The 24,598-nt window shown below is 42.0% G+C and overlaps 1 protein-coding gene and 1 pseudogene across 2 annotated transcripts; both read right to left on the bottom strand.

Moving 5' to 3' along the window:
• Window positions 1-2,593: 2,593 nt before the first annotated feature.
• On the bottom strand, window positions 2,594-16,409 carry LOC124041745 (annotated as a pseudogene).
• Window positions 16,410-19,173: 2,764 nt separating this feature from the next.
• nudt7 (nudix (nucleoside diphosphate linked moiety X)-type motif 7) lies at window positions 19,174-23,021 on the bottom strand. 2 transcript variants are annotated; one of them, XM_046349673.1, is made up of 4 exons: window positions 22,499-23,021; window positions 20,447-20,584; window positions 20,169-20,327; window positions 19,174-19,756 (listed from the first exon to the last, which is right to left on the bottom strand). In XM_046349673.1, the coding sequence occupies exons 1-4, from the start codon at window positions 22,652-22,654 to the stop codon at window positions 19,406-19,408; spliced, it is 804 nt and encodes a 267-aa protein (XP_046205629.1). In that variant the 5' UTR covers window positions 22,655-23,021; the 3' UTR covers window positions 19,174-19,405. The 2 variants fall into 2 exon arrangements, with proteins under 2 accessions (XP_046205629.1, XP_046205638.1); XM_046349682.1 differs by lacking the exon at window positions 20,447-20,584 and having other exon boundaries at window positions 22,499-22,945.
• Between the last annotated feature and the right edge of the window lie 1,577 nt (window positions 23,022-24,598).

Below are 24,598 nucleotides of genomic sequence, written 5' to 3'. Positions count from 1 at the left end.
TGTATATTTCTCATTCTGCTGCTACATGATGAGTAAATAAAGATGAAGGTCTTTGCTTCAACTGTTTTCTTCTGGGTCAATGGTGGCTGGATATTAAAATGTATTCAATTTAGTGAACTTAGTTGAACTTGATGTATTTTTAAAAATCAAATACAATATGTAGGGACATAAGTAGGCCTAATAGTTCTACATTTCAACAAAGTATCTGCACAAGTATAATAAACATTTCACACGTTTTACAATACATCAGAAATGTATATTTGAACTCGAGGGGAATTTCAGTCATGTCGATTCCAGAAGGCTCATTTGATCACTGCTGAGGCTCCTGGGTCGTACTTCCAAGCCAGTCACTCTGCAGAGAGAAAAAGAAATGGTCTTTGACATACCTTTTTTACTAGGCTAGTTAATACATTTTTGGGGGTTGAGTGATTTGATAATGACTTAACTGCAAAAAAGTCAACCCTTTCCCAACATACTGAGCCAATTGACACTTAATCGTATTTCATAATTTTGTAGGAGGAAAATGTCATGTTGAGGGTTCTTGAATCCTTTTATCTTAAAATGCTATGTTTTATACATTAAGGATTTTATGTAGTTGTAAACAGCTGGTTCGTGTCCACCGTGAGATCGGAGGCTTGGCACTCAGCATTAAGGAGAGAAATTGGGGGCAAGGCCCTGCAATAGCCTAGCGCCCTGTCCGGGGGGTGTACTTGTACATCAAACTGCCTCACACTACAGCAACGGGAGATGGGCTCCAGCTCGCACAAGCATGTTTTATTTAAACCCCAAAAATGAATGGATTTTTGGTGTGGTTGATTAATTCATTACATCAGTTTGGATCCTTCAGTACAGCTGAGAACAATTTCACTCCTGAGTCTCCTGGATCGTTCCCATTCAGCTCCAGCAGCCACATGCGTGAGGGGGTTGACTTCACAGCTGAAGCCAGAGAAGCAAAGCCTTCCTCTGTGATTGCACAGTCCAAAAGCCTGCAGAGGAGAAGAGAGAAGCACCTCACTATCACAACTCTATGCAGTTGGAGATTTGTTTAGCATGGGTGGAGAATAGTGCAGAAAATATGATGCATGTTGTTAAGCATTGCTTATGTCAAAACACCAGGTTGTTTTACATTCCTAGAGATGTGCAGAACCATTCATTTGGAACACAAAGCATGACTGATTGTAACTAATGTTCATAACCATACTGTTGATAACAGGCTGATGCATACATAAACCTGATATGGCCCTTACAGAAAAGATTGTAGTTTTGAAACTGCAGTAACAGTGCAGTTACACTGCACAATTACTGCAGAACAAAAAAAAACTTATTTTGGATGCAGTATTTGAAGAATACTGCGGTTATACTGCAATCTTTTTTCAAAAGGGGGGGCTGTGTGTGATTCACTTCTTTAAGTAGATTCATGTTTAGTTGCGACAGTACATTTCTAGAGATACAACTGCAAGTATCATTTAAAACACACAAGGCATGATATTCAGTGACTCAGATAATGTATGTATTATCTTTAGTGAGGTAATGAATGTAGATTAGTGATTCATCTGCTGTACAAAATATACTGCATGACTCACAACATGCTCAGACTATGTTCATATTGATAACAAGCTGATGTATAGAGAAAAGCTTGATGTAGTTATACAGTTGTATTTGTGTGAAAGTTCAACAGGTGGCAATAGCACTTCATTAAACAGATGAGCATTATTGATGTTTAGTTGAAAATATTCACTTCAGTATCTCCAGCTGACAGAGTGGATGCTTCAGTACAGCAGAGAGCAGCTTCACTCCTGAGACTCCTAGGTTATTGCAGCTGAGGTCCAGCTCTCTCAGGTGTGAGGGGTTTGACCTCAGAGCTGAAGCCAAAGCAACACAACCTTCCTCCTTAATTCGACAGTTAAACAAGCTGTGTGGAGAGAATTAATGATATATCAACACGGTATGATTACAATGATGTAGTATATCAGAACTTTAGGGTTATTTCAATTCATATGATCTTGGTTACATACATTAATAATGACTATCAACTTTGTAATTATTATATTCACATGTAATGCACTGTGAAGAACAGTATTCAGTTGTAATGCTTAATTCAGTGCACAAGTCAGTCTATAAAAATCACCAACAATAATGTTTTCTGTAGAGAAACTGGATCAAAGGTTTATATCTAGTCATCTTAACAGTCACCTTAATTTCTCCAGTTTGCAGCGTGGATCCTCTAGTACAGCAGAGAGCAGCTTCACTCCTGAGTCTATTGGTGTATTCTGGCTGAGGTCCAGCTCTCTCAGGTAGGAGGGGTTTGACCTCAGAGCTGAAGCCAAAGATGTAGATCCTTCCTCTGTAAGACCACAGTGTGACAGTCTGCAGATATAAAGAGATGGTATGATATCCATCAGCCTGAGTCATTGATTACGGTGGGTGTGGCATGAGCAGGCAGTGATCAACAATGTATTTTACACTGATAGTAAAATATCAAAATAGGCTTTTACAGAAAAAATATTTTGTGCAAAATATCTTTATGTAAAGTATGTTATCTATTGGGAAAAAAACTATTTTAGACGGAAATGTTTACAATTAGTTTCCCTGCTCACTTCAGTGTTGCCAGTTTACAGCGTCGATCATTCAGTAGAGCAGAGAGCTGCATCACTCCAGAGTCTCCTGGTTTATTGTTGCTGAGGTCCAGCTCTCTCAGGTGGGAAACGGGGATTGACCTCAGAGCTGAGAACAATGCACAGCCTTTCTCTTCAACGTCACATCCTGATAGCCTGTAGATACAGGAGAAAACCTGTTAACTGACACCGATCACATATTACTAATCAGCTTTTCAATACAGATGAGTTTCTTTCCAAAATGCTATATACTTAGTGGCCAGTTTATAAGGTCTGGTCGATCTAGTACCGGGTCGGACCCCCCTTCGCCTAGAGAACAGCCTACATTCTTCTGGGCATGGAAAAGTTGCTCAATTGGTATCAGGGGACCTAATGTGTGCCAGGCAAACATTCCCCACACCATTACACCCCTGCCACCAGCCTGAACCATTGACATCAGACAGGATGGGGCCATTGATTCATGCTGCTTATGCCAAATCCTAACTCTGCCATCAGCATGATGCAACAGGAACCGTGATTTGTCAGACAAGGCAATGTTTTCCCATGTTTTAGCTGATAGGAGTGGAACCCGGTGTGGTCGTCTGCTGTAAAAGCCCATCCGTAACAAAGACCAATGAGTTGTGCGTTCAGAGATGCCATTCTGCACACCACTGTTGTACTGCACCGTTATTTGCCTGTTTGTGGTTCGCCTGTTAGCTTGCACAATTCTTGCCATTCTCCTTTGACCTCTCATCAACGAGTTGCTTTGACCTCTCATCAACGAGTAGGCCGGCCATTTCTGAAATACTGGAACGGGTGTTCCTGGCACTGACGATCATACCATGCTCAAAGTTGCTTAGGTTAATGGTTTTGCCTATTCGAACGTTCAACTGAACACTAACTGAATGCCTCAATACCTGTTTTATATAAACCATGGCCACCTGACTCACCGTCTGTAGGAGTGAACCATTTTCGTGAATGGTGTGGTCCACCTACTGAATGTATATCCATTTTTGTGAATGGTGTGGTCTACCTACTGAATGTATATCCATTTTCGTGAATGGTGTGGTCCACCTACTGAATGTATATCCATTTTCGTGAATGGTGTGGTCCACCTACTGAATGTATATCCATTTTCATGAATGGTGTGGTCTACCTACTGAATGTATATCCATTTTCAGAAATGGTAAATAGCTTTTATTGTTTAAAGAACTTAGTGAAATAACACACATCTCTTCATATCATCTATTCACGGCATGTGCTTGTTCAATTACAATTATTTGTTTGAAATCACTTGGTTACATTTCAGAGAGACAAAACCATGTTTAGTTGCAAAACACAATATATGCACCTCACTCTCAGAGAAATAAGTAGCACTGCTAGGTTTTACAGTCAAATTGAACATAACTAGATTTTTTAGAAAACTCTACACATTTGTGACATCAACATTTTAAAACATGAATGAATACAGTAACACGAGTTGTGTATGTAAAATATTTACATTGGACATTTAGCAGATGCTCTTATCCAGAGCGACTTAAAATTAGTGTATTCATCTTAAGATACGGTAGCTAGGTGAGACAACCACATATCACAGTCACATATACAGGGTATGAAGATACCATTCCAGCTAAACAATATATAGCGTTTGAGAGACAACCACATATATAGGGATTACCCCCCCCCAAAAAAAAAAATTAATATACACCTCAAATTTATTTTACACACTTTAACCTCTTAGTGATCCTTCGCACCCATATTGCTGGAGAAAAAAACACAGAATTCTTGAAAAAATTGGTGGATATAACATTTTGGAAATATACTCTTCAGATGCTAATATCTTAATAGTTATCATCTAATGGTTACTTGGTAACACCAAGTGTCGGGGGGCTAGGGTCAGTTTGTTTATCTGGAGTACTTCTCCTGTCCTATTCAGGTGTCCGTGTGAGTTCTCTAATTCTCTCCTTCTCTCTTTCTTTCTCTCTCTCGGAGGACCTGAGCCCTAGGACCATGCCCCAGGACTACCTGACATGATGACTCCTTGCTGTCCCCAGTCCACCTGGCCATGCTGCTGCTCCAGTTTCAACTGGCCTGGGCCCTAGGACCATGTCCCAGGACTACCTGACATGAGGACTCCTTGCTGTCCCCAGTCCACCTGGCCATGCCCCTGCTCCAGTTTCAACTGTTCTGCCTTACTATTATTCAACCATGCTGGTCATTTATGAACATTTGAACATCTTGGCCACGTTCTGTTATAATCTCCACCCGGCACAGCCAGAAGAGGACTGGCCACCCCACATATGCTCTCTCTAATTCTCTCTTTCTTTCTCTCTCTCGGAGGACCTGAGCCCTAGGACCGTGCCCCAGGACTACCTGACATGATGGCTCCTTGCTGTCCCCAGTCCACCTGACTGTGCTGCTGCTCCAGTTTCAACTGTTCTGCCTTATTATTATTTGACCATGCTGGTCATTTATGAACATTTGAACATCTTGGTCATGTTCTGTTATAATCTCTACCCGGCACAGCCAGAAGAGGACTGGCCACCCCACATAGCCCGGTTCCTCTCTAGGTTTCTTCCTAGGTTTTGGCCTTTCTAGGGAGTTTTTCCTAGCCACCGTGCTTTTACACCTGCATTGTTTGCTGTTTGGGGTTTTAGGCTGGGTTTCTGTACAGCACTTTGAGATATCAGCTGATGTACGAAGGGCTATATAAATAAATTTGATTTGATTTGATTTGATTAACACGACCAGGGACTCAACATAAAACCCATATGGTTCAGTTATGTGTATTGTTCACTCTGTAGATTAATCCTCAGTAGCTGTACAACATAACAATAAAAACTTGAATTAACTAAACCATATAGGTTTCTTGTTGAGTCCATTTAGGATGATGAGAGTAATTAGTATGTTTAATTCAGTGAGTCACATTATCTATAATTTCAATTTTGTATCTTGAGTTATTGCCATACACTCACCTTAGTTTCTCCAGTTTAAAGAGTGGATTATTTAGTACAGAGAAGAGAGGCTTCACATTTGAGTCTTCTGAGAATTGCAGGTCCAGTTCTCTCAGGTGTGAAGGGTTTGATCTAAGAGCTGAACCCAGAGAAGTGAAGTCTTGCTCTGGGACACTACAGCTGCAGATAGAGAAAGATTATATCTTAATTTATTCTGTTTACATTGATCTGCATTATTCATTTATGGGATAGAATACTACTCTTAGAAGAAAAGGTGCTATCATAAAAGGGTTCTTCAGCTGTCCCCAAAGGAGAACCCTTTAAATAACCCTTGGTTCCAGGTAGAACCCTTTTGGTTCAAAGTAGAAATGTTTTGGGTTCCGTGTAGAACCCCGTTTCTTCCAGGAACAAAATAGGGTTCTCCGATGAGGACAGCCAAATAACCCTTTTTTCTAAGAGTGCAGTTATTCTGACAATATCTGGAAAATAGAACATTGTGTTGACTTTAATTTCTAAGATATGAGACGGGCCTTGGTTGCGTTTCAAATTGTCAAAATAGTGTGCTACTACCAATCATTAAGATAACTTATCACCTCACATCAGTTTCTCCAGTTTACAGCGTGGATCCTTCAGTGCAGCAGAGAACAGCTTCAGTCTAGAGTCTTGTGAGTAACAAGCCACATTCAGCTCTCTCAGATGTGAGGGGTTTGACCTCAGCGCTGAGGCCAGATTAGAAAAGCCTTCCCCTTGATAATCAGAGTGATGGAGACGGAGTCTGCAGACAAAGAGAGAAGCTCTTCATTCACTACTACAGTAATATACAGTAACATAATACATACAATGCCACAACTATTACGCATGTACTCACTCCACTCTTACTGCTACATACAGTGGGGAGAACAAGTATTTGATACACTGCTGATTTTACAGGTTCTTACTTACAAAGCATGTAGGTACACTTCAACTGTGAGAGACGGAATTTAAAGCAAAATTCCAGAAAATCACATTGTATGATTTTTAAGTAATTAATTAGCATTTATTGCATGACATAAGTATTTGATCACCTACCAACCAGTAAGAATTCCGTCTCTCACAGACCTGTTAGTTTTTCTTTAAGAAGCCCTCCTGTTCTCCACTCATTACCTGTATTAACTGCACCTGTTTGAACTCATTACTTGTATAAAAGACACCTGACTCCAACCTCTCCACAATGGCCAAGACCAGAGAGCTGTGTAAGGACATCAGGGAAAAAAAATTGTAGACCTGCACAAGGCTGGGATGGGCTACAGGACAATAGGCAAACAGCTTGGTGAGAAGGCAACAACTGTTGGCGCAATTATTAGAAAATGGAAGAAGTTCAAGATGACGGTCAATCACCCTCGGTCTGGGGCTCCATGCAAGATTTCACCTCGTGGGGCATCAATGATCATGAGGAAGGTGAGGGATCAGCCCAGAACTACACGGCAGGACCTGGTCAATGACCTGAAGAGAGCAGGGACCACAGTCTCAAAGATAACCATTAGTAACACACCACGCCGTCATGGATTAAAATCCTGCAGCGCACACGCAAGGTCCCCCTACTCAAGCCAGCGCATGTCCAGGCCCGTCTGAAGTTTGCCAATGACCATCTGGATGACCCAGAGCAGGAATGGGAGAAGATCATGTGGTCTGATGAGACAAAAATAGAGCTTTTTGGTCTAAACTCCACTCGCCGTGTTTGGAGGAAGAAGAAGGATGAGTCCAACCCCAAGAACACCATCCCAACCATGAAGCATGGAGGTGGAAACATCGTTCTTTGGGGATGCTTTTCTGCAAAGGGGACAGGACGACTGCACCGTATTGAGGGGAGGATGGATGGGGCCATGTATCGCGAGATCTTGGCCAACAACCTTCCCTTAGTAAGAGCATTGAAGATGGGTCGTGGCTGGGTCTTCCAGCATGACAATGACCCGAAACACACAGCCAAGGCAACTAAGTAGTGGCTCCGTAAGAAGCATCTTAAGGTCCTGGAGTGGCCTAGCCAGTCTCCAGACCTGAACCCAATAGAAAATCTTTGGAGGGAGCTGAAAGTCTGTATTGCCCAGCGACAGCCCCGAAACCTGAAGGATCTGGAGAAGGTCTGTATGGAGGAGTGGGCCAAAATCCCTGCTGCAGTGTGTGCAAACCTGGTCAAGAACTACAGGAAACGTATGATCTCTGTAATCGCAAACAAAGGTTTCTGTACCAAATATTAAGTTCTGCTTTTCTGATGTATCAAATACTTATGTCATGCAATAAAATGCTAATTAATTACTTTAAAATCATACAATGTGATTTTCTGAATTTTTGTTTTAGATTCCGTCTCTCACAGTTGAAGTCTACCTATGATAAAACATTACAGACCTCTACATGCTTTGTAAGTAGGAAAACCTGCAGAATCGGCAGTGTATCAAATACTTGTTCTCCCTACTGTATACTTTTACATTTTGGTCCTTCAGCAGAATGATAATGTAAAAAATGACAACATGTACCAGTAAAAGCAGAGAATAAGTGTAATAGTTGTGTTGTACAGTATATCCTACATAGCTGCATGTGCTTCTCAAATAAATTCTCTAATATGATAGTACTAGTAACAGATGTTTACAGTACCATCTAAGGAACAATATGGTCAATATGTCACATTTTACCTCAGTATCTGCAATTTACAGAGTGGATCTTCCAGTACAGCAGAGAGCTGCCTCACTCCTGATGAAGCCATTTCATAATTGTAGCGCAGGTCCAGCTCTCTCAGGTGTGAGGGGTTTGACCTCAGAGCTGAAGCCAGAGAACACAAGCCTTCCTCTGTGACACTACAAGCTACCAGCCTGCAGACAGAGAAGCTTTTCTTTACCTCACTATAAAACTGACATACTGGAATTGACCTCAAGCCTGATGCACTCACTGTACAGTAAGTCCCTTTGGATAAAGCACCTGCTAAAATGGTGTATATTATTCACCATTAACAATACAACAACTGCAACTAAATCAAGGTGGTTCTGAAAATATTGTCTATCATATCCACACCTCAGTGTTTCCAACCGACAGAATGGATCATCCAGCACCACAATGAGCTCCTTCACTCCTAATTTTACTTCTGAATTCCAGTCTAGATCCAGCTCTCTCAGGTGTGAGGGGTGTGACCTCAGAGCTGAAGCCAGAAAAGTACAGCCTTCCTGTGTGACACTACAGTGTGACAGTCTGCAAAGGAAGAGGGATTTCTTCACTACACATAAAATAACGTAGGAATAAATGTCCAAATATCTCAACTAAAAACATCTAAAGCCTAATATAACATGACACCGGAACAATTATTATTGTTTTAGTTAGTGAGTTGTGACAGTATTTACCTAAGCCTCTCCAATTTACAATGTGGATCCTTCAGTACAGCAGAGAGCATCATCACTGCAGAGTCTCCTAAGGTGTTTTTGCTCAAGTCCAGCTCTCAGATGTGAGGGGTTTGACATCAGAGCTAAAGCCAGAAAAGCAAAGCCACCTTCTTTGACAACACACCATGATAGACTGCAGAATAAGAGAAAAGTTTTAAAAAACAAAAATATGAAAACAGTAGACTACTGTATTCTCAGTAGAAACTATTCTGGCAACAACTCTAATACCTACAACAAAACTGTAACTACTCTAGCCAACCTGTTACCTGCCCAGCCTGCTCTCCCCCAGGTCTAACTCTACTCTAGCCAACCTGTTACCTGTCCAGCCTGCTCTCCCCCAGGTCTAACTCTACTCTAGCCAACCTGTTACCTGTCCAGCCTGCTCTCCCCCAGGTCTAACTCTACTCTAGCCAACCTGTTACCTATCCAGCCTGCTCTCCCCCAGGTCTAACTCTAGCCAACCTGTTACCTGCCCAGCCTGCTCTCCCCAGGTCTAACTCTACTCTAGCCAACCTGTTACCTGCCCAGCCGGCTCTCCCCAGGTCTAACTCTACTCTAGCCAACCTGTTACCTGCCCAGCCTGCTCTCCTCCAGGTCTAACTCTACTCTAGCCAACCTGTTACCTGTCCAGCCTGCTCTCCCCCAGGTCTAACTCTACTCTAGCCAACCTGTTACCTGTCTAGCCTGCTCTCCCCAGGTCTAACTCTACTCTAGCCAACCTGTTACCTGTCCAGCCAGCTCTCCTCCAGGTCTAACTCTACTCTAGCCAACCTGTTACCTGTCCAGGCTGCTTTCCCCCAGGTCTAACTCTACTCTAGCCAACCTGTTACCTGTCCAGCCTGCTCTCCCCCAGGTCTAACTCTACTCTAGCCAACCTGTTACCTGTCCAGGCTGCTCTCCCCCAGGTATAACTCTACTCTAGCCAACCTGTTACCTGTCCAGGCTGCTCTCTCCCAGGTCTAACTCTACTCTAGCCAACCTGTTACCTGTCCAGCCTGCTCTCCCCGAGGTCTAACTCTACTCTAGCCAACCTGTTACCTGTCCAGGCTGCTCTCTCCCAGGTCTAACTCTACTCTAGCCAACCTGTTACCTGTCCAGGCTGCTCTCCCCCAGGTATAACTCTACTCTAGCCAACCTGTTACCTGTCCAGGCTGCTCTCTCCCAGGTCTAACTCTACTCTAGCCAACCTGTTACCTGTCCAGCCTGCTCTCCCCCAGGTCTAACTCTACTCTAGCCAACCTGTTACCTGTCCAGCCTGCTCTCCCCCAGGTCTAACTCTACTCTAGCCAACCTGTTACCTGTCCAGGCTGCTCTCTCCCAGGTCTAACTCTACTCTAGCCAACCTGTTACCTGTCCAGCCTGCTCTCCCCAGGTCTAACTCTACTCTAGCCAACCTGTTACCTGTCCAGCCTACTCTCCTCCAGGTCTAACTCTAGCCAACCTGTTACCTGTCCAGCCTGCTCTCCCCCAGGTCTAACTCTACTCTAGCCAACCTGTTACCTGTCCAGCCTGCTCTCTCCCAGGTCTAACTCTACTCTAGCCAACCTGTTACCTGTCCAGCCTGCTCTCCCCCAGGCAAAAGACAACTGAGCACCTAAGTACTCTTTCCAGGAACTCCCTTCAACTAGGAATGTTCCATCATGATAGCCCCAAAACACATTCCTACCATAAATGCATAATTTAAGTCACACAATACATATTCACTTCAGACAAACACACAAGGTAGGTTAAAATATGATTATACTCTACCAACACTTCAATCATTATTCTGATAATATATTTCACATTGCTAGAGCATGTACGTTTAAAATGGGCAGCTTTATACATGGTAAAAACATGGTTAACAAGTGTTTTTAGGAACTGGCTTGCACAACTAACACTCGACTTTTGCGCCTTAAGTCAAAGTATTGTTGGCAAACGGAACACGCTACACAATCCAACATATTCTCTTTTGTTTCGGGATTCTTGGCTATACCTTGAAGAGATACAATAAAAGAGTATTTCGCCAACCAGTCATTTGTTTCAGTGTCATTGACATGTGCTCCATTACAAAGGGAGTCATTTTAAAATGGACTGTTCAAACATTATCATTATAAAACATAACATTGTGTTTACGTCAATACATACAGTACATATGAACTTATATTCAAATGGTGAAAGGTGTCACCAATGTCATGATTATTATAAAATATTGGTTAAGAAAATATTCAGTTAAGCATATTCAGTTATCCCCAGGTGAAATCTGTCAAATTATTGTTTAAAGTGAACTTGGTTTAGCTTGGAGTAAAGTAGTTGGAAGTACAGACCCCAAACCTCCATTCTCACCTTAGTGTCTCCAGTTTACAGCGTGGATCCTCCAGTACAGCCGAGAGCAGCATCACTCCTGAATCTCCTGGTTCATTGTCAGTCAGGTCCAGCCCTCTCAAGTGAGAAGGGTTTGACCTTAGAGCTGAAGCTAGAGAAGCACAGCTATCCTCTGAGATTCTACAGCACGATAGCCTTGAGAGAAAATAATATTTCAGTCCGAAACTTTTCAACATAAAATACGTTTCTAATTTCATTTCATATTCAAAGCTATTCAATTAACAACTACACAAATGCAAATGTAACTTTTTCAGACCAAATAAACAGTGGATATAATGATAAAGAACTGTTAGTGGAAAATGTCCTCTAAATTCCACACTCACCTCAATGTCTGCAGTTTACAGTGTGGATTCTCCAGTACAGTAGAGAGCAGCTTCACTCCTGAGTCTCCTGGTTTATTCCCACTCAAATCCAGCTCTCTCAAATGTGAGGGGTTAGATCTCAGAGCTGATGCCAGAGAAGTACAGCTTTTCTCTGTGATTCTACAGTTTGACAGTCTGCGGTAAGAGAAACAGCCACTTGTCTATTAGACCATTTCAACACATCGCAGAACAAATGAAGAGGCAGACATGTAGTTGGTGGGGGGCATGTACTTGTCTAAACAGCAGCTTATTGAACATGATCTATGCACATTTCTATATGACATCTGTTTAGTATGATACTGTATCTAGTACAACAGGTTTAGATAATATTAATTCAAATAAGATAAAAATATCAATGAAAATGTTTAAATGTTTTATATCAATTAACATTAGTTTGTTATGACTGTATTCACCTCAGTGTCTTCAGTTTACAGTGAGAATCCTCCAGTACAGTAGAAAGTAGCTTAAATCCTGAGTCTCCTGGGTTATTAATAGATTTAGATGCACTATTGTAAAGTGGCTGTTCCACTGGATGTCACAAGGTGAATGCACCAATTTGTAAGTCGCTCTGGATAAGAGTGTCTGCTAAATGACTTAAATGTAAATGTAATGTTATTGTAGCTCAGGTCCAGCTCTCTCAGGTGAGAGGGGTTTGACTTCAGAGTTAAAGTCGGAGAAGCACAATCTTTGTTTGTGAAATCACAGTTTGACAGCCTACACAGAGACAACAGATCAATCACACTCTCACTGTAAACCAAGAAGTATAAATCTGTGAAATTACCACTGCAAATTATTCAATATTCTAAATTATTTTAATAGGTTAGACCATGACAGTAACCCTATGTATCATAGAGTGTGTCGTGTAATCTATTGAAAGTATCAATGACTATATGATCAGCATTAAAACAATGTTTTTATTGATTTACACTGACCTCAGTATCTCCAGTTTACAGTGTGGATCCTCCAGTACAGCATATAGGAGCTTCACTCCTGAGTCTCCTGGGTTATTGTAGCTCAGATCCAGCTCTCTCAGCTGAGAGGGGTTTGATCTCAGAGCTGAGGCCAGAGATTTGTAAGTCGCTCTGGATAAGAGCGTCTGCTAAATGACTTAAATGTAAAATGTAATGTAAAAAGCACAGCCTTCCTCTGTGACGCCACAGGCTGACAGGCAAAGAAAGTATTTTAAATTCTTAATACTCAATACAATGCTACACACATTACATTCTTTGTTTTAGTCTTCCATGGCAACTGAGGGCAGTAAAGATGACTCCTAATTTGTATAGATTACTTTTGAATACTCTTATTGCAGGTTTATTAAGTCTCATGTTTTTCAGAACTTATTATCAGGTAAATTATTACACTTAGGACAAAATAGATTCCTTTTGAATAACAAATTAGATTTCACACACAAAAACCAAAACAATCATTCTTAATGATAAAAGGTTTTGTGAATACAGGCCCAGACATCTCTCAGGGAAAGTAGCCTACCTCAATGTCACCAGTTTACATAGTGGATTATCCAGGCCTGTAGAGAGCAGCTCCACTCCGGAATCCTGGAGGTCATTGTCACTCAGGTCCAGCTTTATCAGACTAGAGGAGCTTGAGCAGAGAGCTGAGGCAAGGGCTCCACAGGACATAACTGAGAGGCTACACTTATTTAACCTGGAAGAAAATTGGAGTAAAAAAGTATACAAAAGTCATTCATCCCCACTAGTTTAGCTATCTCATGAAACTGGGAAATGTTGGTAGAGAGGATTCATTTGAATGAAGGAGCATGATTGGCTTATGTCTGCTTGCATTACACAGAGACAGTACTTACAGAGCTGTTTTGGATGCCTTAACCACTGGCAGCAGCCTCAGAAGAGCCTCATTTGATCCACTAAATTGCTTCAAGTCAAATACACCCAGCTCCTCTGCTGAAGTCAGCAACACAAAGGCCAGAGCTGACCAATGTGCAGGTGAGAGTTTGGCTCCTGAGACATTTCCTGAGCTCAGGTAGCTCTGAATCTCCTGCACTAGGAGGGTCATTCATCTAATTTAGACAGTGAAACAGATTGATGCACTTCTCTGAAGAGGCATTCTCTCGGATCTTCTCCTTGATGTAATCAATTGTTTTCTTGTTGACCTCAACTGTTTCCGTGTCAATCTTTGAGCGACCTCCTGTCCATTTCAGTAGGTCTTGAAAGATAGTCTGATTTGATGGCAGCGAGAGGCCAAGAAGGAAGCGGAGGAAAAGATCCAGGTGGCCATTCTCACTCTGTAGTGCCTTATCCACTGCATCCTGATAGAAGTGAATTGCAGGCATCATTTTGACTCGCCTCTTCAGATTCTTGGGGATGGACTGCTGATTGTGTTTTGTTGTGTTGAAGTCATCGTTGAAAGAGAGAAACCTATAAAAAGACATTCCTGGATGCTCAGATGCACAAAGCAATAACATCTTCCCTTGATGCAGCCCAAACTCCTCCCTGAAGACCTCAGTGCACACTCCAGAGTACACAGATGCCTCTCTGACATCAATGCCACACTCTGTCAGGTCCTCTCCATAGAAGATCAGGTTGCCTGTTTCCAGCTGCTCATATGCCAGTTTTCCCAGTGACAGAATTATCTCTTTATCCCAGTGGGGATCACTGACATTGTCGCCATGATATTTCAGATTCTTCTGTTTTATCTGGAACATTATGAAGTGCATGTACATTTTTGACAGAGTTTTGGGGATCTCTCCACTCTCTGCTCCAGCCAACAATCTTTGTAGAACAGTGGCTGAAATCCAACAGAACACTGGTATGTGGCACATGATGTGGAGGCTCCTTGATGACTTCAAGTGTGTGATGATTTTGTTGGCCAGGGTCACATCGCTGATTCTTTTCCTGAAGTACTCCTCCTTCTGTGGGTCATTGAACCCTCGTACCTCTGTCACCTGGTCCACATACTCAGGAGGGATCTGATTGGCTGCCGCCGGTCGGGAGGTTATCCAGAGGAGAGCAGACGGAAGCAGATTCCCCTTGATGAGGTTTGTTAGAAGCACGTCCACTGAGGTTGACTCTGTGACATCAAAACAGCTCTCATTGTTCTGGAAGTCTAGAGGGAGTCGACACTCATCCAAACCATCCAAGACAAACAAAGCATTGTACTTGTCAGAGATAGACATTCCTGATTCTTTTGTCTCCATGAAAAAATGATTGAGGAGGTCCATCAAACTGTGTTTTTCTACCTTCATCAAATTCAGCTCCCGGAAAGTAAGAGGAAATATGAAGTGTGTGTCCTGATTTGCTTTTCCTTCAGCCCAGTCCAGAATTAACTTTTGCACAGAGATCGTTTTTCCAATGCCAGCGACTCCCTTTGTCAGCACAGTTCTGATAGGTTTGTCTTGTCCAGGTAAGGGTTTGAAGATGTCGTTGCATTTGATTGGCATCTCTTGCTGTACTGGTCTCCTGGATGCTGTCTCAATCCGTCTCACCTCATGTTCTTTGTTGACTTCTCCACTTCCGCCCTCTGTGATGTAGAGCTCTGTGTAGATCTTATTTAAGATTGTAGGTTTCCCCTGCTTAGCAATTCCTTCAAAGACACGCTCACACTTTTTTCTCAGGTTGGATTTGAGCTTATGTTGGCACCTATCATGACGCTCGTCTGAATGGAAATGCAAGGATGTTTAAGATATCATTAAATCACATACTATTTGTAAATAATGATTGATATGAAAAACATATAGGACTGTGATCAACAATTGAGTGTTTGGCAGAGCTCTTACATTTCTCAAGTGTATCAGCAAGTTCCTTCTGGTTCATGTTCCTCAGGATGTGCAGTGTGATATTAAGAGTCTCCGATCTGGCACTGCTCTCCTGATGTTCAGCATCCACCACTTCCTGATCTTCCTCCTGACTGTCAAAGCTTTCTGGGTAATCTGGAGTCAGAAGCCTCTTCCACCTCTTCAGCTCACTTTTCACAAAAATGATAATATGTTGCTCAAGCAACTGGAATTAAAGGAATAAAGTTAGAACCTTGAATAAGGTGCAATCTGCAATATGTCTAGATGTTCAATGGTAATATCAATTTCAGTATACCTTGAATATGGAGGAGAGGTCTGTTAGCTGACTCTGGGTAGACTGATCATTCAGGGTCTCTGACTTTGATATTTCCTGCTGGTCTCTGTGGACATAATGTGAGATAGGCGGTGAATAGATGAATAGGTGGGGTTCCCCAATTGATTTTATTTGCCCCCCAACTTATCTGATAAAAAAATAAGTTGAATAGATTTTTTTTTTTTATAGGATTTTTATTGTTGGACATAGAAGATTGTAAAAACACCAGCAAATCAGCTCCAAGTGATTTGAATTCTCATGTATAATAGGGATATATGTGATCGTATACAAATGTTAGCAAGGTATACACATTTTATATCGGTTTGCGCTTCTTGCTGTCAATTTGCAGTGTACAAATGATTTGTAATCATCTTTTGGCCTCCTGACCATTCGCTCAAGAAAAAAAGAAAAAAAGGTCCTGTGGCTGAAAGGAGTGGAGGATCCCTGGTCTAAAATGTTTACATTACAATGCAAAAATACTAATATATTGAAGAGTGTAATGAGCTTAAAAAAAACTAAAAAGTGCATGTTAATGAGAAAAAGAGAGCCAGAAATAAGTTATTTTAGTATAGCTAGCTAACCTGTCTCCTTCTCTGAAGTTGATTGGCTGTCCCATGGACCCATCATTCTTCATAGACACACAGCTGGGCATAGGTGAGTATGGTTTCTCCTGCTGGACCCTGTCAAAATGCACGTTGCTATTTTCTAATCATGTTGAGAACTACAGGGAAAAAACAGACACCACTAGTTGCTTTACCTTTGTTCTGTAGAGAGGACATCCTCTCTGAAGTTGATTGGCTGTCCCATGGACCTATCACTCTTCATAGACACACAGCTGGAGGAGAATGTTTGAAATTTGAATCAGTACGTAAAGCAGTTCATTTATCGTTGTGCGACACTTTTGTAATATAATATAGACAAGGGAACTCCACTGCAACCAGGGAAGTCCCCCACTCCAAAAGGATCTTTTGTCAACATAGCTATGGATTTTAGACATGATAGAGTGAAAAGAAAGAAACCAGGTTTACCAGGTGGGTGGAACCATCCAACTGCATTGCGTGAACAGTAGCAAAATTATACTCAGGTTTGGAATACCTGAGGTTTGTCTGCAGACAATAGGACCCATCTCATAGGAGATGTGGTTAACCAAATGGCCAAAATGATGGGTGTTGACTGACCAGAAGTTTGTGTCCATCTATCAACCACGGAGTAACGAGAGTTACTGAGGGCTAAGAAGAACATTAAATGCTCCCTTGTCAAACTATGCAATTCCACAGGGAATGACATGGGTAGAAGGATTACCTCGTCTCATGAAAATGTGCAGCAGCTTAACAAAGGTATTGGGTGTACACCTTATGAAATGTTAACAAGACAACCAATGAACACCCCAGGGGGGAGACATATGACTGACCGATAGATAATGTGTGACCATCTTGAGTACATGAAAACCCGAACTTCTGTTGTAAGTCTTCTTCACTCTCACACTAGGAAAGCAACAGAACCAATCCCAGGTGAAGACCCTGACGAGCTACCCAATAAACGCTGGAGAATGGGTGAAACTCAGGGTCCAAAAGCGAAAATGGAACCAACCATGATAGATTGGTCTGTTCCAGGTAACCATGATAATACCAACAGCCCTGCGGGTAGAGGAGAGGTTCGGCTGGCATCATATCTCCCAGAGTGGGAGCCATGGATGAGCAACTGGAGGAAGGGAGAAGAGGGCCTCGAGAACATCTGAAGGATGAAAAAGGTTTGAGCCAAAGGACAGGGGCAGAGGACCCAGACCAACGGCCAGAAGAACCAACAGAGGGTTCAGCTACAGAACCTGAAGAGTCATCAAATGTCGAGGAAACCCTCATACACACACTACGGTTATGAAACAAGACAATCGCAACCATGGAAAAACACATGCAGGGTATTTGTTGCTCTCCAAATCTACCCGCTCCCTTTGTGGACGGGGATGTGGAGAATAAGAAATGGTGAAAACAGTGACATTCAGTGGGGAGAACAAGTATTTGATACACTGCTGATTTTGCAGGTTTTCCAACTTACAAAGCATGTAGAGGTCTGTAATTTTTAATCATAGGTACACTTCAACAGTGAGAGACGGAATCTAAAACAAAAATCCAGAAAATCACATTGTATGACTCTTTACACATTCAACTTTAGATTTTTATTCGGTACATGAAAACTTAAGCGAAAAATGACATTTTGTGTGCACTGTCATCACTGTTATGTTTGTTCGTTATATAATAACAAACCGGGGCATAGGTTTAACTACTTTTAATGTTTAGCCATGCAAGGCGTTCTTTAACCACCCGTATAGTCTGCTGGGTAACGTAGTCTAAATGTAATTAACACAACACAATCAAGCCCCCACGACAAGTCATTGTGGTAGAAACACCTGCAACAAGTCAGTTTGGTAGGATTTTAGAATATATATTAAATCTGTAGTCAATTGGATGGAAACCTAGCTATAGAGGCACTTTTGAATCTCCATTTCAGTAACATTTGGTTTCGTTATCATTACAGCTGGTGAGTTGTATTAGCTGCTATCTAACACCATGAATTACATTGACAATAGTCCTTCTGTCTGTGATATAAACAATCACAATCCACTTACTTTAAACAGTCCAATCAAATGTTTTGATCATGTTCATTTCCTCAAAATGGATCCTAGCATAGTTAAATAAGATCCTGACTCTGGAGGAGGTGGAGCTGAAGTCAAGAGTTTAGGATTGGATATCTAGCTATGGTGTGATCGTGTAGGTCATGTGCAATTTTAGATCAATTGTAGATATAATTTCAAGGCATTTAAAACTATATTCACTGAACTCATATTGCATATACAGCGGTGGATTATTTCTACATTGTCTGCTTCAGTTGAAGCTCCTGTCCTGCCAGTCCTCTGCTTTAGGTTAGAACCAATGAACCCTGGATTGCTGATGCTATGTATTGGCCATCGAGAGTTCTACAATATTTCAATAAAAATGTTGAGGACAAAATTAAGTATTTTTATGTTGAAGTAGGGACAGTAATATTAGTAACCTAAAATGTTTCAATATTTTTCATTTTTGGCCTGCAAATCCAATTTACTGGGTGTTCATTAAGGTGTCTAATAGAATAAATGTGGCAAAAACAATCATAGACAAATGCATTTCTATAGCTTCAGAAATGTGTGCCAAGATGGAGGCATGGTGGCTTCAACACAGCACCCCCCCATCAGTCATCTAGTCCAATATTATTCATTATGATCTGAGAGGCTAACCTGATTATATATCAGCACTCTTACTCTGAGAATTTGTGAATACAGGCCCTGGTCCAGGTATCAACTCAGTCTTGTCCTTCCACATAGCTCTAAACAGGCCACTGCCCACTCTCCTCTCACACATGTACCATTTCTGAACGCAACTGTATGCATTTATTGATTTAACTGTAATAGCATACTTTTTTATTGTCATCAATATACAATATTCACAAATTACATTCAAAGTAAAAAATAAAATACATTTTTGTAAAGAATGTAGGTATTGCACATGATTCCACATTTACAACATTTTAGGGAAAAATATGATCTCTCCATCATTACATTGCATTATATAATTATCTGGTTAAAAAGAAATGGAAAAATTTAAACATTGATATATGTCATAATTTACTGATCCTCTTGTTCAGATTGTGTTGGAAGAAAGATACCGGGTCATCAGAATCAAAACCGGTCTCAAACTCAGGCTTTTTTCCGAGGGCTAGGACAGAGACCAGTATAGCCAAAATGGCAGTCAGGCCCCATATCTGATAGTGGCTGCCTGATTCAGGGTCCGGAAACTGGAAACTGTGGAGCAAGCCAGCAATTCCAGTCGCGCTGTAGGATGAGTGGTCTATCGCTCTAGTGAAGAACTCCAGAGGGACAGTGAACACAGCGCTGACCTCGGCTGGGTTTGGGCGAGGAGAGAATGAGGCCTCAATGAACCCCACCACTGGAGTCACCAACAGACCACTCTACAGAGCGAGAGGAGGGAGAGAGAAGAGAGAGGGGAATGAAGGGGAGAAGAGAAAATATGTGAAGAGAGTGGAGAGGAGAAAGTGTGAACATCTGACTATAAATATGACTTGTAATCTATTGGCAATATCTAATTCCAAAATATACTGTACTATACCGGGCAGGGTTCTCCAATTTCAGTCATGGAGTTACATGGAGTGCAGGATTTTTATCCAACCCGATTCAATAAAACACCTGATTCAGCTAATTATGCTATCAGCAGTTTATTTTATTTTTATTTTTAATAGTTCTCCAGGACCAGAATCCTGTTGAATCCTGCTACACCATGATAGTGGGTGTGTGAAACCATCAGTGTCTGCTTTGAAACATTTTCTCTTTGTTCATGTAAAAGCAACCTCTCCCCATGTGTACCTTGTTCATAATGGGGAAGAGTGTGCAGACCACATCCACCTGGTCAGGAGGAAGGCCTATCTCCTCCTCTGCCTCTCTCAGAGCCGTGTCCACGTCATCCCTGTCCCTCGGGTCCCTCTTCCCACCTGGGAAACACACCTCGCCTGCGTTGGTCCTCAGCTGCAGCACAGAGTGAGAGACAAAGAATGAGTTCTACAGCATTCCATTTTGTTTTCTTGTGTAAAGGACATCACGCTGCTTGCTTAGCGATTACCACTTCCTCCCGAGTCGGCCCATACCTGGTGCAAACCCAGGACGTCTGCCTTGCTAGCACATGAGTGTCCTCCTGAAGCGGCAGGCCGCAATTTGGATGAGATAGACCACTCAGATCCACAGATGACGCAATCTCTATTGCACTCAACACGGCCCTTTCCCACCTGGACAAGAGGAACACCTATATGAGAATGCTGTTCATTGACTACAGCTCAGCGTTCAACACCATAGTACCCTCAAAGCTCATCACTAAGCTAAGGATCCTGGGACTGAACACCTCCCTCTGCAACTGGATCCTGGACTTCCTGATGGGCTGCCCCCAAGTGGTGAGAGTAGGCAACACATCCGCCATGCTGACCCTCAACACAGAGGCACTTCAGGGGTGCATGCTTAGTCACCTTCTGTACTTCTTGTTCATGCACGACTCCAACACCATCATTAAGTTTGCAGACAACACGATGGTAGGACTGATCACTGACGACGAGACAACCTATAGGGTGGAGGTGATCGTGGACTAGAGGAAACGGAGAGGCGAGCACGCCTCCATTCACGTCAAGGGGGCCGTAGTGGAGTGGGTCGAAAGCTTCAATCTCCTCGGTGTCCACATCACTAAGGAACTATCATGGTCCACACACGCCAACAAAGTTGTGAAGAGGGCACGACAATGCCTCTACCACCTCAGGGGGCGGAAAATATTTTCTAAAAGAGTTCTACAGCTGCACCATTAGACATCTTGACTGGCTGCATCACCGCTTGGTATGGCAACTGCTTGGCATCTGACCGCAAGGCACTACAGAGGGTAGTGCCTGCAGTCCAGTACATCACATAACTGGGGCTGAGCTCCCTGCCATCCAGGACCTCTATATCAGGCAGTGTCAGAGGAAGGACCTAAATAAAAAATCTAACTTCAGCCACCCTAGTCATTGACAGTTCTCTCTGCTACCCTGAACAGATTCTACCCCCAAGCCATAAGATAAATAGTTTGTCCAGGTAGTTAGTCGGTTAACTAACTTTTTTTGCCTCATCACATGCTGCTGCTACTGTTTATTATCTGTCACTTTATCCCTAGTTATATGTACATATCTACCTCAATTACCTTGTCCCCCTGCACATCGACTCGGTACTGGTATCCTGTGTATTGCCAAGTTATCGTTACTCATTGTGTATTTATTACCCGTTTTACTTTTCTATTTTAATTTCTCTGCAAGGCTGGGAAAGGCCGTAAGTAAGCATTTCACTGCCAGTCTACACCGGTTTACGAAGCGTGGCAAATAACAAATATGGCAAATAACGTGGCAAATAACATTTGATGTGATTCTTACCAGTCCGCACCACATGAAAAGCTAGCTATTCGCTAGGGCAAAATGGGGACACTTCAAGCCGAGTTGTGATGGGCATTTCGAGTAATTTCGTTGAGCCGGCTAATTTGGCTCGAAAAACAAATTTTAATTAAAAAAATGCTTAAAAATAAACCGAGAACCATGAAAATGTTGCTAATCTCTAATGTAAAGCCCAAAAGGTTGGCTACCATTGTGTCAGATCTTGAAATGCACGTTCAAAAACATTTTTTTTACCTGGCCAAATTATTTGGATCTCCCCACTATTGATTGTTTCTGCTGTAAGGATTCGCATTCCTTGGAGAATACTTCTGTAATTTAGCAGCAGAAAAACGTTGTTTTGATCTCAAAAAGCAGTACCAGCAGTATGCGAATCAGGGAGCCAAATGAACGGCTCTTATCGATGCGATTTGTTCACCAGATCCGTTCAAAAAGAGCGACTCACCACAACCGAGTAGTATATTTCACACATCGCAATGTACTATATTTGCACACCGTGCAGTGCACGAGCACACTCACGCATGCTAACGCACAAATATCAAAGGCTATGTTTATAAATTCAGTAGACAATCACACATTTGGATGGAACACTGTCATGCTTTACTTTTGTATTAATGGTTACAATGTTCATAACACAATTTTGTATGTTCAATGGCAAAACTGTAGACCTAAGAATCGATTACATAATAGTTAAGGTAAACTAGTTAAAACTAAGGAGTAAGGGAGAGCCATATGACTGACCTCTTGGGAGCGTAGAGTCATCAGCATGTGGACCTCTCCGTCCCTCACAAACAGCGGTATCAACACCGAGGCTTTGGGCAAGACCGGCAAGTACGAGAATCTGCTCCCGACTTCATATTGCTTCAATATGGCAGCTGTCTTTTCTTTTAGGTCCATCCTGAAGGTCAACAATGTAGCCAGAGGCAAAGACCTCACAGTGAAACATACCAGTAGCCTACCTTGTTTTTGTTATAAAATAAAGATCGAGTTTGTTATTGCTATACAGGAGAAAAGCTTCAGAATACTATAATCGCTACTATCCCAATATTAAATATTAAATATTTTCTTCGGACAGGCACCTGCTGTGCAAAACGATCGTTGTTTGCTACATTGCTTCCACTTGACATTAGGCTACAGTGTTTGCATACGGATTGCGGAAGCGAGTCCCTTCAGGATAAAGAAAATGTAGGGCACTCCATCTAGTGGGGAACCAGAGACCAACATCTTGGAGAATGATAACGCTCTGTTTTGCACGGACATGTTGAACAGTTGTGCCTCAAATTAACATGAAATAACTGCCATGAAATGAATAATCTACCAACCCATTTTCAAGTCAATCCATAACTCAAAAAGGCACTCGCACAGCTGAACTATCGTGTTGCAGGTGAAGGGTAACAAAGCGATGACATAAGAGAAAAATTAACCTGCACACTTACCTTGCTAGAGGCACGTTTTTATATGAAGTTCATGCGCCGCGGGAAGTAGTTTGGGGAGGGGGTGCTGCAATCCGGCAACAAAAAAAAAAAGGTACCTGTGCTGAAGAGGTCTTTCTTGATCCTCTAATACAGGACGAGTAAAGGCCCAGTGCACTACATGTGATTTTTTTAAACTAAATGTATTTGCGTGTTCACTAGCATTTGTAACTTGAGTCTGATACAGTGCCTTGCAAAAGTATTCACCCCCTTAGATTTTTTCCTATTTTGTTGCATTACAAACTGTAATTTAAATGGATTTTTATTTGGATTTCATGTAATGGACAAACACAAAATAGTCCAAATTGGTGAAGTGAAATGAAAAAAAAAAACCGTTTCAAAGAAATCAAAAACAGAAAAGCGGTGTGTGCATATTTATTCACCCCTTTGATATGAAGCCCTAAATAAGATCTGGTGCAACCAATTACCTTCAGAAGTCACATAATTAATTAAATAAAGTCCACCTGTGTGCAATCTAAGTGTCACATAATGTCAGTATATATACACCTGTTCTGAAAGGCCCCAGAGTCTGCAATACCACTAAGCAAGGAGCTTGCCAAACAGGTCGGCGACAAAGTTGTGGACAAGTACAGATCAGGGTTGGGTTATACAAAATATCAGAAACTTTTCATATCCCACAGAGCACCTTTAAGTCCATTATTAAAACATGGAAAGAATATGACACCACATATAACTTGCCAAGAGAGGGCGGCCCACCAAAACTCACAGACCAGGCAAGGAGGGCATTAATCAGAGAGGCAACAAAGAGACCGAAGATAATCCTGAAGGAGCTGCTAAGCTCCACAGCTGAGGTTGGAATATCTGTCCATAGGACCACTTTAAGCAGTACACTCCAGAGCTGGGCTTTTAAAATGATTTATTTTACCTTTATTTAACTAGGCAAGTCAGTTTAGAACAAATTCTTATTTTCAATGACAGCCTAGGAACAGTGGGTTAACTACCTTGTTCAAGGGCAGAACGACAGATTTTTACCTTGTTAGTTCAGGGATTCGATCTTGCAACCTTTTTGTTACTGTTCCAATGACCTAACCACTAGGCTACCTGCCTTCCCACTTCATGGGAGTGGCCAGAAAAAAGCCATTGCTTAAAGGAAAAATATGCAAACACATTTGGTGTTTGCCAAAATGCATGTGGGAGACCCCTCAAACATATGGAAGAAGGTACTCTGGTCAGATGAGACTAAAATTTAGCTTTTTGGCCATCAAGGAAAACTCTGTCTGGCGCAAACCCAACACCTCATCACCCCGAGAATATCATCGCCACAGTGAAGTATGCTGGTGGAAGCATCGTGCTGTGGGGATGTTTTTCATCGGCAGGGACTGGGAAACTGGTCAGAATTGGAGTAACG

Source organism: Oncorhynchus gorbuscha, linkage group LG01 (genome assembly GCF_021184085.1).
Source record: "Oncorhynchus gorbuscha isolate QuinsamMale2020 ecotype Even-year linkage group LG01, OgorEven_v1.0, whole genome shotgun sequence".
NCBI classification, from domain to species: domain Eukaryota; kingdom Metazoa; phylum Chordata; class Actinopteri; order Salmoniformes; family Salmonidae; genus Oncorhynchus; species Oncorhynchus gorbuscha.
The sequence above is the reverse complement of the archived record's forward strand: the minus strand, read 5'-3'. Positions and strand labels throughout refer to the sequence as shown.